The 12,347-nt window shown below is 50.7% G+C and overlaps 2 protein-coding genes across 2 annotated transcripts in view; both read right to left on the minus strand.

Moving 5' to 3' along the window:
• The window catches only part of DRC11L (dynein regulatory complex subunit 11 like), a 74,720-nt gene extending 71,796 nt beyond the window's left edge, over nucleotides 1-2,924 (minus strand). The window contains exons 1-2 of the mRNA XM_077808788.1: nucleotides 2,900-2,924; nucleotides 2,146-2,489 (exon numbers count right to left, since the gene is read on the minus strand). Of these exons, the coding sequence (XP_077664914.1) occupies nucleotides 2,146-2,489; nucleotides 2,900-2,924 (369 nt within the window). The remainder of the gene's footprint in view (nucleotides 1-2,145; nucleotides 2,490-2,899) is intronic.
• A 620-nt stretch (nucleotides 2,925-3,544) lies between these two features.
• On the minus strand, nucleotides 3,545-5,771 carry H2BK1 (H2B.K variant histone 1). The gene is made up of 2 exons (XM_077809551.1): nucleotides 5,631-5,771; nucleotides 3,545-3,781 (listed from the first exon to the last, which is right to left on the minus strand). Exons 1-2 carry the CDS (start codon nucleotides 5,769-5,771, stop codon nucleotides 3,545-3,547), a joined length of 378 nt encoding a protein of 125 aa, XP_077665677.1.
• Nucleotides 5,772-12,347: the final 6,576 nt, after the last annotated feature.

Here is a 12,347-nt window from a genome sequence, read left to right on the forward strand (position 1 = left end):
GGGGGGATTTGATAGCTGCTTTCAACTACCTGAAAGGGGGTTCCAAAGAGGATGGCTCTAGACTGTTCTCAATGGTAGCAGATGACAGAACGAGGAGTAATGGTCTCAAGTTGCAGTGGGGGAGGTTTAGGTTGGATATTAGGAAAAACTTTTTCACTAAGAGGGTGGTGAAACACTGGAATGCGTTACCTAGGGAGGTGGTAGAATCTCCTTCCTTAGAGGTTTTTAAGGTCAGGCTTGACAAAGCCCTGGCTGGGATGATTTAACTGGGAATTGGTCCTGCTTCGAGCAGGGGGTTGGACTAGATGACCTTCAGGGGTCCCTTCCAACCCTGATATTCTATGATTCTATTTAATCTACAGAACAGAAGAATGAGGGGGGATTCGATAGCTGCTTTCAACTACCTGAAAGGGGGTTCCAAAGAGGATGGATCTAGACTGTTCTCACTGGTAGCAGATGACAGAACAAGGAGTAATGGTCTCAAGTTGCAGTGTGGGAGGTTCAGGTTGGATATTAGGAAAAGCTTTTTCACTAGGAGGGTTGTGAAGCACTGGAATGTGTTACCTACGGAGGTGGTGGAATCTCCTTCCTTAGAAGTTTTTAAGGTCAGGCTTGACAAAGCCCTGGCTGGGATGATTTAGTTTGGGATTGGTCCTGGCTTGAGCAGGTGGTTGGACTAGATGACCTCCTGAGGTCCCTTCCAATCCTGATATTCTATGATTCTATGCCTGGTTGCAACTCCCCTCATATTTCATAGAATATCAGGGTTGGAAGGGACCTCTGAAGGTCATCTAGTCCAACCCCCTGCTCAAAGCAGGGCCAATCCCCAACTATATTTGGCTCAGCCATCCTTCCATCCTCATGACGGAGGGACAGATGGGCCAAATATGAGTGGTGCTGTGACCCCATGTGCCAGGTGTTGTGCCGGAGCACCATTCCATCATGGCTTTCAGGTGCTGGAGTCACTCTCCAGACTGCTCAAACACCACTACACACTGGATTATGTGGACCTCAGGTGCTTTGCCCATTCTTCTGCTTGCTGTGTATCTTTGGGCGAATGGACAATGCATCTGTCTGGAAGAAGCTGTTGAGTCACTTTAAACACCAGCAGGTTACAGGCACTGAGAGGACTGTCTTGCATGTACCAACTGCAGCTCGGCCAGTCATGACATGTTTGGAAAGAAGGGGGCTGTGACACCAGGATCCAGCCTAGGGGGTAGAACTGCAGGCACCCCCACCCCCGGAGACAAAGGGGAGGAAGCAGAACCAGTCACCTGAGGGGCGCACTCAAGAGAGATTCCAGAGAAGGTGTAAGATATTGCTCACCCTGTAACTACAACAGGGAGGTGGAAACGGGGATGACCTAGTCTAAAGGGAGGTTACCCCATGATTTCCATTCTGGCAGATTTTGCAAGTGACAGGCAGAGCGTCCAGGGAGAGATCACAAATGCAGCTCACACTTGAGCTACCATATACCAATTATAACATTTCTTCTCAACGGTGAAAAATTCCATTTCCTCTTCCATATTATCCAGACTCCTAGGGCTGGGATACAGTATTAGCAATCAAAACATCTTCTCTTCACATTCTTTGCCACATGTCAGCACGAGCCACCCCTCTTCAAAGATACGTCCCCAGCCAGAAAATGCACTGAAGTCAGTATCTGCCCTACAATGCTTCCTCTCCGTGGGGGGAGGGAGTGTGTTGCAGAGATTACCCCACCCCAGAACAATGACACTGCTATCCCACGCCAGCAATGTGCCACCCCTACACGACACCAGTATGGAGCACCCCACCCACACTGCCCCTCCCCACGCCACTACAGTGCCCCCCATGCCACTGCCCCTCCCTCACCCAGAGCTATCTCAGTGCTCCAACACTGCACCTTTGCCTCCCCATCCTGCAGCCAACCAACATTACTGGTGTGAGACGGCAGTGGCTCAGTGCACCCCAACAACACTGGGCACCCAGGCTAGGACAGCACACCCGGACACTGCCCCACTCCCACCCCACGACACAGCATCCCCCCATCCCAAGGCCAGTTCACTGCACATCTTATATCAAGATGCTGCACCCCAAGGGCACCACCCCTAGGCCCCATGCAGCCCAAGGGCCCCGCCCCCCTTCACCCCTGGTCCCTCTCACTGGGGTGAGCTTGAGGTCCTGCAGCACGTCATCCATGTAGTGATACTCAGAGAGCTCAGTCTCCACCATCTCATTCTTAAGCTCCAGCACCCGGCCCATCACCCCATCGAGCATGTGCTCTAGCACCCGGCGCTTCTGCGGATGCACCATCTGGTCATAGCAGGCCTCCAGGCAGCGCAGGATCTGTGTGTAGCGCAGGAACAGGGTGGCCAGCATGTGGAAGAACAGCCTCTGGTCCTTCTCAGGCTGTGGGGGCTGAGACGGCAGCTCCTGGGCCAGCAGCTCCTTTAGGGCAGCCTGGGACTCGAGCCACATCCTCGTGTAGGTGCTAGAGAGCAGGACATCTTCTCAGGGCCAGGGGGCTGCAGATGTGGCCAAAGCCCACAATGTTGCGGCCTAACTACCCCCTTGTCCTCCCTCCAGTGGAACGGCCCCATCCCTGGGGCCCATGGGCTGTTTGCACAGGGACTGCACATAACTGCAGCAGATATAATTTACAGCTTCAGTGATTTGGGGTAATGTCTGTGTATGGATGGGCACTACCAGCCCCCCAACCCCCAATTGCAACCCAGCTTAGAGCGCCCGCCTCCCCTCCAGGAGCCCAAAGTCAAAGTCAGACTGCTTCTTTCTGTCCTTCACCAAACCTCCACCCCATCACCCTGGTTCCCACGCCCCTCATGATGTACTGATCCCCCCGCACAATACCCCTGTGCCCCTCAGACCCCCCATTGCCCCAGTGCCCACCCCCACTGACCCTTGTGCCCCTCAGACCCCCCCATTGTCCCAGTGCCCACACCCCACAATACCCCTGTGCCCCTCAGACCCCCCTGCAGTGCCCACACACTGCCCTAACTCCCCCCGCCGCCCCACACCACACCAGGCCTGGGGCCAAGGGGCGGCCCAGGCTTCCCCCAGCCCCCTACGCCGGGCCTCACCGGCTGGACATGACGCCCACGCCCGCTCCACGCCGCCCCCGGGGCTGCCCCGCACAGGGGGTTCTTCCGTCGCCCCGGAGACCCAACCCTGCCCCCCATTGTGCGGGCTGTTGCCGTGGAGATGGCGGAAGGCTCATCACTGCCCCGCCACGTGTAGCGGAGAGGAGCCGAGCGGGCCCCTGCAGGCAGCGCCCTGGCCCCCACACAGCTGGGCCCCCGCACAGTCCGGGCCCCCGCAATGCTCCCGGCGGGGCAGCTGCTGCCCTCGCCCCCCTGTGGCCCCAGCCCACCCCCCGGGATCCCCTTGCGGCCCTTGTCCCACGGCCCTGCAGCCCATGCCCGGCTGGGGCGGGGGCAGCCCCGGGCGATGGCGGAGTCAGACTCGCACTGCTCCCGTAGAGGGTGTCAGCTTTATTCCGGGGGCAGGGACAGAGCCACCGGCGCCCTGCACGCTGGCCTGGCGGTCACTTGCTGCTGGTGTACTTGGTGACCGCTTTGGTGCCCTCGGACACGGCATGCTTGGCCAGCTCCCCCGGCAGCAGCAGGCGGACGGCAGTCTGCACCTCGCGGCTGGTGATGGTGGAGCGCTTGTTGTATTGCGCGAGGCGGGAGGCCTCCGTGGCGATGCGCTCGAAGACGTCATTCACGAAGGAGTTCATGATGCTCATGGCCTTCGAGGAGATGCCCGTGTCAGGGTGAACCTGGCCGGAAAGGGAAGTGTGCGAGACGGGGTGGTAGCTAGCTCCACCCCGGGCCTGCCTCCGGCCCTTCCCTTGCCCCAGGGGAGCTGCAGGAAAGGGACAGACAGCAGGGCACAGCAGGCAGACGGGGCATTTCTCGACCCGTGAAGGCAGCTGGCAGGAGAAGCAATAAGGGCCTGTGACCCTAAGGAGGGCACCACTCCGGGCTCCAGACGGACTGGTCATAAGCCAAGACAACTCCAGTCCGGCCTCAGGTGAGTGGCACGGAAGTACAGTGTCCCAACAGCACTTCAACTCCCTCACGATTTTTGTACATTGAGCAAGAATTGGCTTTGTCAGTTAATTACAGGGAGGTGATTGAGGAATTTAAGTCCTTAACACCTGGTGAGCAACCTCTCATTCTCTAGGACAGGAAGATGAAGAAGCCTTAATCTGTTTTGGTCAATTTGGGTTAGCTCATTATCTGGTTAAAGATAAAGATCATGAAAATTGACTCCAGTTGTCTACACCTGGTTATCACTACAGAAAAATTTGTTATTTTGGGTCTCATTTTTTAAGTTTGTATTTTTTAAGTAAAGTTTAGTTGTTAATTTAAAAAACATTAAATTTAATTTTTAGTTTCTTTAGTTTGTTTGATGAATAAAAATAATGTCCTTTATGACTGAGTATTCAATAAATGTTCACCTTTAAAAATAAAATTCCCTGGGTGCACACCCTAATAAAATGTGCCGGCAGTCGGCCAGTCCCAGCCTGGTGCTGCAGGCAGTCTCTGCCACAGAGGTCACCCATCTTGGGATTGGGGACAGCAGGTGGTGATGGTGGGTGTTTCATATAGACTGCACACTGTGCAGCCCCCTGCTCAGGGGGTGAGCAATAGCATACTCATCACACAGGTGTCAGCACAACCCCACTAGATATTGGGGAGGGGAGCCCTTGGCTACTACCTACTTCCCGCAGTTCACTCTGCACTAGCCTGCAGAGCTAGGGAACAGAGCCATCAAGCAGGACTTTGCCATGGGAACCCAGCAGGGCCATAGCAGCTGCCAACTCCCTCCCGCAACTTTATGTAGAGTATTTCTCTAGGTTGCTCAAGAGCCCAGTACTGGTGCTTCCCACCCTGGCTGTATGTGCCTCTCACATCCTGGCATGGGGGAAGGACAGCCCTTGTCGCTAGGACTCTGGGAGGACAACACAGGAACCCTGCACTTATCTGTGGCCCACTGATTTCAGAGCTACTGACTGACTGGGGGAGCTAATGGACTGCCTAGGAACAGGTGTAATTGACAAACGATGACTAAGCCCAGAAGGAGTGGAGTTTGCGTGTTAAGACACTAGAGAGAGGCATTGGTCAAAGAGTGATTGAGTCAGACCAGGAATATTTGCATACAGGAGGGGTGGTAGCACCGGGGCTACTAGCAACAATCCTGTCCTAGGTGAGGGCTAGGATAGGCCACCCCTTAGGATCTTGCAGGTCCTATGCCCCTCTTCAGTGCCTCCCCTCAGTTAGCTCAGACCACCCAGAGACCTAAGGAGGTTGGAATCAGACACACACGCTCAGAAGCGGATACACTCACATTAACACAGACACACACACAGTCTCCTTCTGGGAATCCCACCCCACCTGTAGGGGTAACAACATAATGGCTAGAATTGATTAGGGAGGTGGTGGAATCTCCTTCCTTAGAAGTTTTTAAGGTCAGGCTTGACAAAGCCCTGGCTGGGATGATTTAGTTGGGTATGGGTCCTGCTTTTGAGCAGGGGGTTGGACTAGATGACCTCCTGAGGTCCCTTCCAACCCTGATATTCTATGATTCTATGAATAGCCAGGTGGGATAAGCCCCTCACTCACCTGTTTCAGCACTTTGTAGATATAGACTGAGTAGGTCTCCCTCCTCTTCACCTTCCTCTTAGATTTCTTGTCCCCAGAGGCAGGGGCTCGGCCTCGCTTCTTCCCAGCTTCTGCACTCATTCTTGATACCTCTCCAGACATCACAAGCCAGGCTGCAAACCACTACAGATGGCTATATAGTGAGGGTATCACCTGCCACAGGTGAGACCACTAAGGATCAATCATAGAATATCAGGGTTGGAAGGGACCTCAGGAGGTCATCTAGTCCAACCCCCTGCTCAAAGCAGGACCAATCCCCAACTAAATCATCCCAGCCAGGGCTTTGTCAAGCCTGACCTTAAAAACTTCTAAGGAAGGAGATTCCACCACCTCCCTAGGTAACCCATTCCAGTGCTTCACCACCCTCCTAGTGAAAAAGTTTTTCCTAACATCCAACCTAAACCTCCCCCACTGCAACCTGAGACCATTACTCCTCGTTCTGTCATCCAGTACCACTGAGAACAGTCTAGATCCATCCTCTTTGGAACCCCCTTTCAGGTAGTTGAAAGCAGCTATCAAATCCCCGCTCATTCTTCTCTTCCGCAGACTAAACAATCCCAGTTCCCTCAGCCGCTCCTCATAAGTCATTTGTTCCAGTCCCCTCATCATTTTTGTTGCCCTCTGTTAGACTCTTTCCAATTTTTCCACATCCTTCTTGTAGTGTGGGGCCCAAAACTGGACACAGTACTCCAGATGAGGCCTGACCAATGTCCAATAGAGGGGAATGATCATGTCCCTCAATTTGCTGGCAAAGCCCCTACTTATACAGCCCAAAATCCCATTAGCCTTCTTGGCAACAAGGGCACACTGTTGACTCATATCCAGCTTCTCGTCCACTGTAACCCCTAGGTCCTTTTCTGCACAACTGCTGCCGAGCCATTCAGTTCCTAGTCTGTAGCAGTGCCTGGGATTCTTCCATCCTAAGTGCAGGACTCTGCACTTGTTCTTGTTGAACCTCATCAGAGGAGCTCCCAGAGTGGATCCAGCCAGCAATTCTTCCTTGGGTGAGAGCCCCACCAGCCCAGAGAGGAACTCAGAGGAAACTAATTTGGTTCAATGAAATTTTATTGGCCTGGCAAACTGCCAAAGTCTAACAAAGGCAGAGCCCTGAGCCTCTCAGAGAGAGCCAGGTTCCGCCAGCCCAGCGTAGGGCAAAAGATTGGGGGTTTGTCCTCAACAGAACCAGGATGGGTCTGCACAGGGTGTTGGAGAGTTGTCCCCTAGATCTACCCCTGCTCAGTGGGAAGATTGTAAATCATAACAGAGGGACCAACCAACCTTCCCCCAAGAGCTGCTGGAACCAGCTAGTGCCAAAGTATGTGTGCAACAATGAAACATTGACCCTATAGCTGAACAATTGCAGTGAGGTGACCCCTGCAAGCCAGCGTGACCCTATCCCCAATCCAAACTAGCCCAGGCTCCTCTCTGGAGTCATGTCCCACTTGCAAAAAGAGGACACATTGCAAAGATTGGGGTGAACTCTATGGCAGTAGTGCCTCCATGGACACCACTGGTGTTTGGTGCCAGCGTGAATCTCTTCACCCTCAGGGGGATAGGCAGGGCTGCGGGGATGTCTCTGGAGCTCTCTTGGGGATGAATCAGTGACCACAAACTAGTGGTAGAGATGAGGTACAAAGCAGTCTTAACCCAGAGAGGAGTGACTGTGTAGCCAACATGGTGGAGGAGAGACTGAGGTGCTTTCTATCCAACGTCCCACAGATGAGAGCAAGATTCCTTCAGATGATTAAGAACCATAAAAGACATCTCATAAAAGGGTGATCAATGAAATCTGTGCCTGCCCGTGGGTGCTGGAGATAAGCAGAGAGCCCCATGCTATGGAGCCCATGCCGCCAGGTCAGGAACAGAAGGTAATGACTAGACATGTGATTACACCCCACACATGGTATCTGACATCATCCTGGGAGAGTTACACACACATCTGACCAAGGGCAGGTGAAGTGGGTGTCTGGCTCTTTCTTACACTTTGGCAGCACTTGTACAGCTTGTCTTTCCAATAACATCTCACTGAATTGAATTTTATTCCTGGCCCATCCCCTGGGAGATGGATCAAAGTGCATGTCCCCAGGGAAATACAAGCGTCTCTCACCATGGGGGGCAGGAGGGAAGCCAGGAAAATCCAAACAAACACTAATGAATGTCAGGTTTCAGAGTAGCAGCCGTGTTAGTCTGTATCTGCAAAAAGAAAAGGAGTACTTGTGGCACCTTAGAGACTAACACATTTATTTGAGCATAAGCTTTCGTGAGCTACAGCTCACTTCATCAGATGCTGCTCAAATAAATGTGTTAGTCTCTAAGGTGCCACAAGTCCTCCTTTTCTTTTTGCTAATGAATATGCTACTTCTGCCAGTCCCATGTCTGGCTTCCTATCTGCACCTGGGTGGAGGAATCAATGTCAATGCACAGTGCTGGGAAAGGGGTTGGAAGCACATGAGAGTCTGGCTCTAGCAGTAAGCAAAAGACATCACTGTCAGACCCCATCTCTGATGGGGATGGGAGAGGTTAGTTAGTCAGAGCCTGTTCCTAAGGCTCAGAGTAGTCTATCAGATTCAGGCCATGTGTCCAGCTTGGTGGACGGGTCACCCCAAGATTAGAGTTGGTCAGTGTCAGGATCTCTGCTTGGCTAGAGGCCACATGTGGATCAGATGTGACACACAGCTAGCCCTGCGTCACAGGCACATACTAAATGGATTAAAAATTGACAAAGTGACAGATCTCAAAATGTAACTAAACAGGGAATTATCAACCAGCAGCTATGTTTCTAGGGGTGTACTGCAGGGATCAGTTCTTGGCCCTAAGATATTTAATATTTTTATTAGTGACCTGGAAGAAAACAAAATCATTCCTGGTTAAGTTGGCAGATGACACAAACACTGATGGAGAGGTAAATAATGAAGAGGGGATGACACTGATGGAGCAATCTGGACCACTTGGTAAACTGGGCACAAGCAAACAATATGTGTTTTAATCTGGCCAAATGTCCTTCCCCAGCTAGGAACAAAGAATGAAGACCGTATTTGCAGAATGGCAGACTCTATCCTGGGAAGTGGTGACTCTGGAAAAGAGTTGAGTCCTGATGACTAATCGACTGATTAGCCCCCGGCCACCACTGTGTACAAAAGGGCTCATGCGATCTTTGGAGGTAGAAATGGGAATATTGAGTAAAAGGAGCAAGGTTACACTACCCCTGTATTTGGCTCTGGTGCAACCACTGCTGCAGTACTGCCTCCAGTTCTGGCATCCATAGTTCAAGAATCCCAGAGTCCTAGGAGTGGAAGGGCCTTGAGAAGTCAGTTAGTCCATTCCCCTGCACTCATGGCAGGGCCAGGGGTTCTCAAACTGGGAGTCTGGACCACTCGGGGGGTCACAAGGTTCTTACATGGGGGGTCACCAGCTGTCAGCCTCCACTCCAAACCCCGCGTTGCCTCCAGCATTTACAATGGTGTTAAACATATCAAAAGTGTTTTTAATTTATGAGGGGTCGCACTCAGAGTCTTTCTATGTGAAAGGGGTCACCAGTACAAAAGTTTGAGAACCACTGATCTAGACCATTCCTGAAAAGTTTCTTCGCAACCTGTGTTTCTATTTCTGGACATGTGAGGTGTTGCTGCCTCCCCTCTAGGTGTCCAGATGCCTGTCTCCCACTTAAGCCCCAGAGCGATTCACAACCCAGGCAAGACAACCATTTGGCTGTCTAAAGTCACATGCAGGACCTAATCCGGTAGGCATGCTCAGAGGCTGCCTACTGGATCGGATTCCAGTCAAAATCCAGGAGGAAGAGGTGGTGATAGTTCTATTATACTGTGGAATAATACTTAGTAGTTAAAAGGCCAGAGAGTGAGAGAATGACTCTGCAGTCCAGTAGTTAGGGCATACCCCACCCCCTGGGAGGTGGGAGACTCCAAGTACAGTCCCCCTGCACCAGTCACTCTTCAATGATTTAATCCACAGTGGAACAGCTTCAAAGAGAGTGGCTGAGGGAGCCCACATTAGAATATCCCATAGCTTCCCTATCCAAGCACTCTTTTGAGAGGTGGGAGACCCCTGTTCAAATCCTTTCTCCAACTCTGGCAAAGAAGGGGGAATTGAACCCAGCTCCCCCCCATCCATCTGAATGCTCTAACCACTGGCTTAAAAGTTATATGGGCACCATCTCCTCTTCTGGCTGTTGTGTGTGGAAACACTCGGGATACTAAGCCACCTGCCTCTAAGGGCAGGATTCATGGATCATTAAGCAGAGACAGGAGACTCCTTGCAGCCTGGACATGGGTGCCTGAGAAGGGATGGACTTAGTACACATCCTTCTCATTGGCATCTCCCTCCCTCTCATGCTGGCTTTAGGGGATTGCATTCTTAGGCTCCCATCTCTCCCTATTCATCATATAGGGAGGCTACGTACCTAACTCAGGCTTTGGGGATTGCAGTGTTGTTCCTGTGATTTCCTAGGCCCGGTGATGCTCAACATTGCAATGCCCAAGTATCTTCTTGGATTTCACCCAAGGAGCTCAAACTATTTAGTTTAACCCAGAAAAATGTAAGGGGTGACTTGATCAAAGTCTGTAAGTACCTACACGAAGAACAGAAATTGGACAAAGGGTTCTTCCATCGAGCAAACAAAGGTATAACAAGATTCAATGGATAGAAACTGAAGCTAGACAAATTCATACAAGGAAATTTTTAACTGCGAGGGTTATTAACCCTTGGAACAACTTGCCAAGGGTTGTGGTGGATTCTCCATCAGGTGGATGCTTTTCTAGAAGATATGCTCTAGTTCAAACAGGAATTAATGCAGGGAAGCCAGAGATGGTCAGCTTAAGTATGCTTGATCCAGGGGGCTGGACTAGAGGATCTTGAGGTCCCTTCCTAAGGCCTGTATGATGCAGGTGGCCAGACTGGATGATCATAGCGGTGCCTTCCAGCCTTATAATCTATTCCCATTAATTTACTGAACTCTGAGTTAAGATTGGCATGTCTGGAGCTGCTGTGCAGTGGTCAGAAGAGTATGAGGTGTGCCTGGCATTACTGCCCCTTTGTTCTTGGCCAGTGAGCATGGAATGCCTGCCACAAGGAGGCTCTCTGGAGCCATGAGAGCACCTTGTGCACGAGTGTTTGTGATTATTGTTCATCTGTCCAAATCAGCCCTTTGCTGCCAGGTTGTGTTTGTCCCTAGCCCTAGACAGGCACAACTGGCGCGCACACTGCTTGAGCTTCAGCTCAGATACGATATTTAGTCACAAGTGAGCTGTGAGTGGTTGCTCATCCTTTGAACATAGCCAGTCACAATACATCTGGGACACAGGCTGTTATTCTGAATAATTGGATCAGATTTGTATATTGTTTTTGTTAATTAAAAGCATTCTCTTCCCCCCACCCACTTCAATTGGTCCCCAAGCTTCCGAGGCCCCAGTCAGGCTTCTGAAGATGGGTGTTCAGCACGATAAATCCTTAAACCTGTCGTATAGTCAGACCAGTTTAATTCCTAGAGTAAGGGCACAAGGGACTATTCTGACCAGCCAGGCTGGCCTCCTGCCTAGCCCAGGGGAGAGAATCTCAGCCAGGGATTCCTCCATCCCACCCAGAACATCTGGTTGAGCTACAGCAAGTCTGTTAGACTCCATGTAACTGAGAATCCACCACAGCCCCTAATGCTTAGTTGCCCTTCCTGGTAAAAATCTGTCTTGCTTCAGCTCCCAGCCTTTCAATCTCATTCTGCCTTTGTCTGCTAGATCCAAAAAGCATCGCTATCTTGTAGACCATGATCAAGTCACCTCTTAAGTTTCTCTTGCACAAATTCAGTAAATGGAGCTTTTGAAGTCTCTCACATTAAGGAAAGTATTCCAGACCTCAAAGCATTCTTGTACTACTTTTCTGACAACTTTTCAATTCATAATCATTGGTTTTGAAATGTTGCCACCAGAACTGAACAGCTACACCCTAGGAGCTCATGTTTCCACCCTAACCTTTTAACTCCTTTCCAGAGTCACTTCTTCTCAGGGTACAGCTCCCCAGTCTGTTAAATGTGACCTACATTCTTTGTTGCTAATGTATGACCTTGCATTTGGCTGTATAGAAACACCGTTCAGATAAATTCAGCTGTCTGTGTATTTCAAATACTGTTGTACAACTGACTTGTCCCCCATCATTATCACCATAAATCTTTGTCATCTGCAAATTTTGCCAGCAGTGATTTTATATTTTCTTCTAGATCTTTGATTCAGATATTAAAGAGCACTGGTTGAGAACAGCTCAATGCAGGACCACACTAGACGATTCCGTATTTACAACTAGCTGGAAATCTCTTATCCCGTTTAGCTGATTTAGAGTGTGCCATATTGATTTTGTGCAGTGCTAATTTTTAGTCCCACATGACATTCTGATATGTCAAATACCAAGACAGCTACCTACGGTGGAAGTATACTTTGCAGGTGTAAAGATTTTAACTTCTTCACTTTTGACTTTCACTCAGTGCAAAATACATGCAAATGGAGTATTAGCCTATTCTGGAAATTGGCACAGCCTCTATACATGGGCTGAGGAGATACAAGCACTGATTTCCTTCTAAAAACCTCCTAGAAACTGAGAACACCAAAGACTGGATTTTGGCTTCCTTTCAGCCCAATGAGTAAGGGAGAACTGCCCAGCCCAAGAAACATGATCTTC

Source organism: Eretmochelys imbricata, chromosome 2 (genome assembly GCF_965152235.1).
Source record: "Eretmochelys imbricata isolate rEreImb1 chromosome 2, rEreImb1.hap1, whole genome shotgun sequence".
Classification (NCBI taxonomy): Eukaryota; Metazoa; Chordata; order Testudines; family Cheloniidae; genus Eretmochelys; species Eretmochelys imbricata.

Coding starts and splice junctions, on each gene's coding strand:
- H2BK1 (XM_077809551.1), bottom strand. CDS start 5,771: ATGTCTGGAGAGGTATCAAGAATGAGTGCAGAAGCTGGGAAGAAGCGA. Junction 3,782..5,630: donor TCTACAAAGTGCTGAAACAG/GTGAGTGAGGGG, acceptor CTTTCCGGCCAG/GTTCACCCTGACACGGGCAT.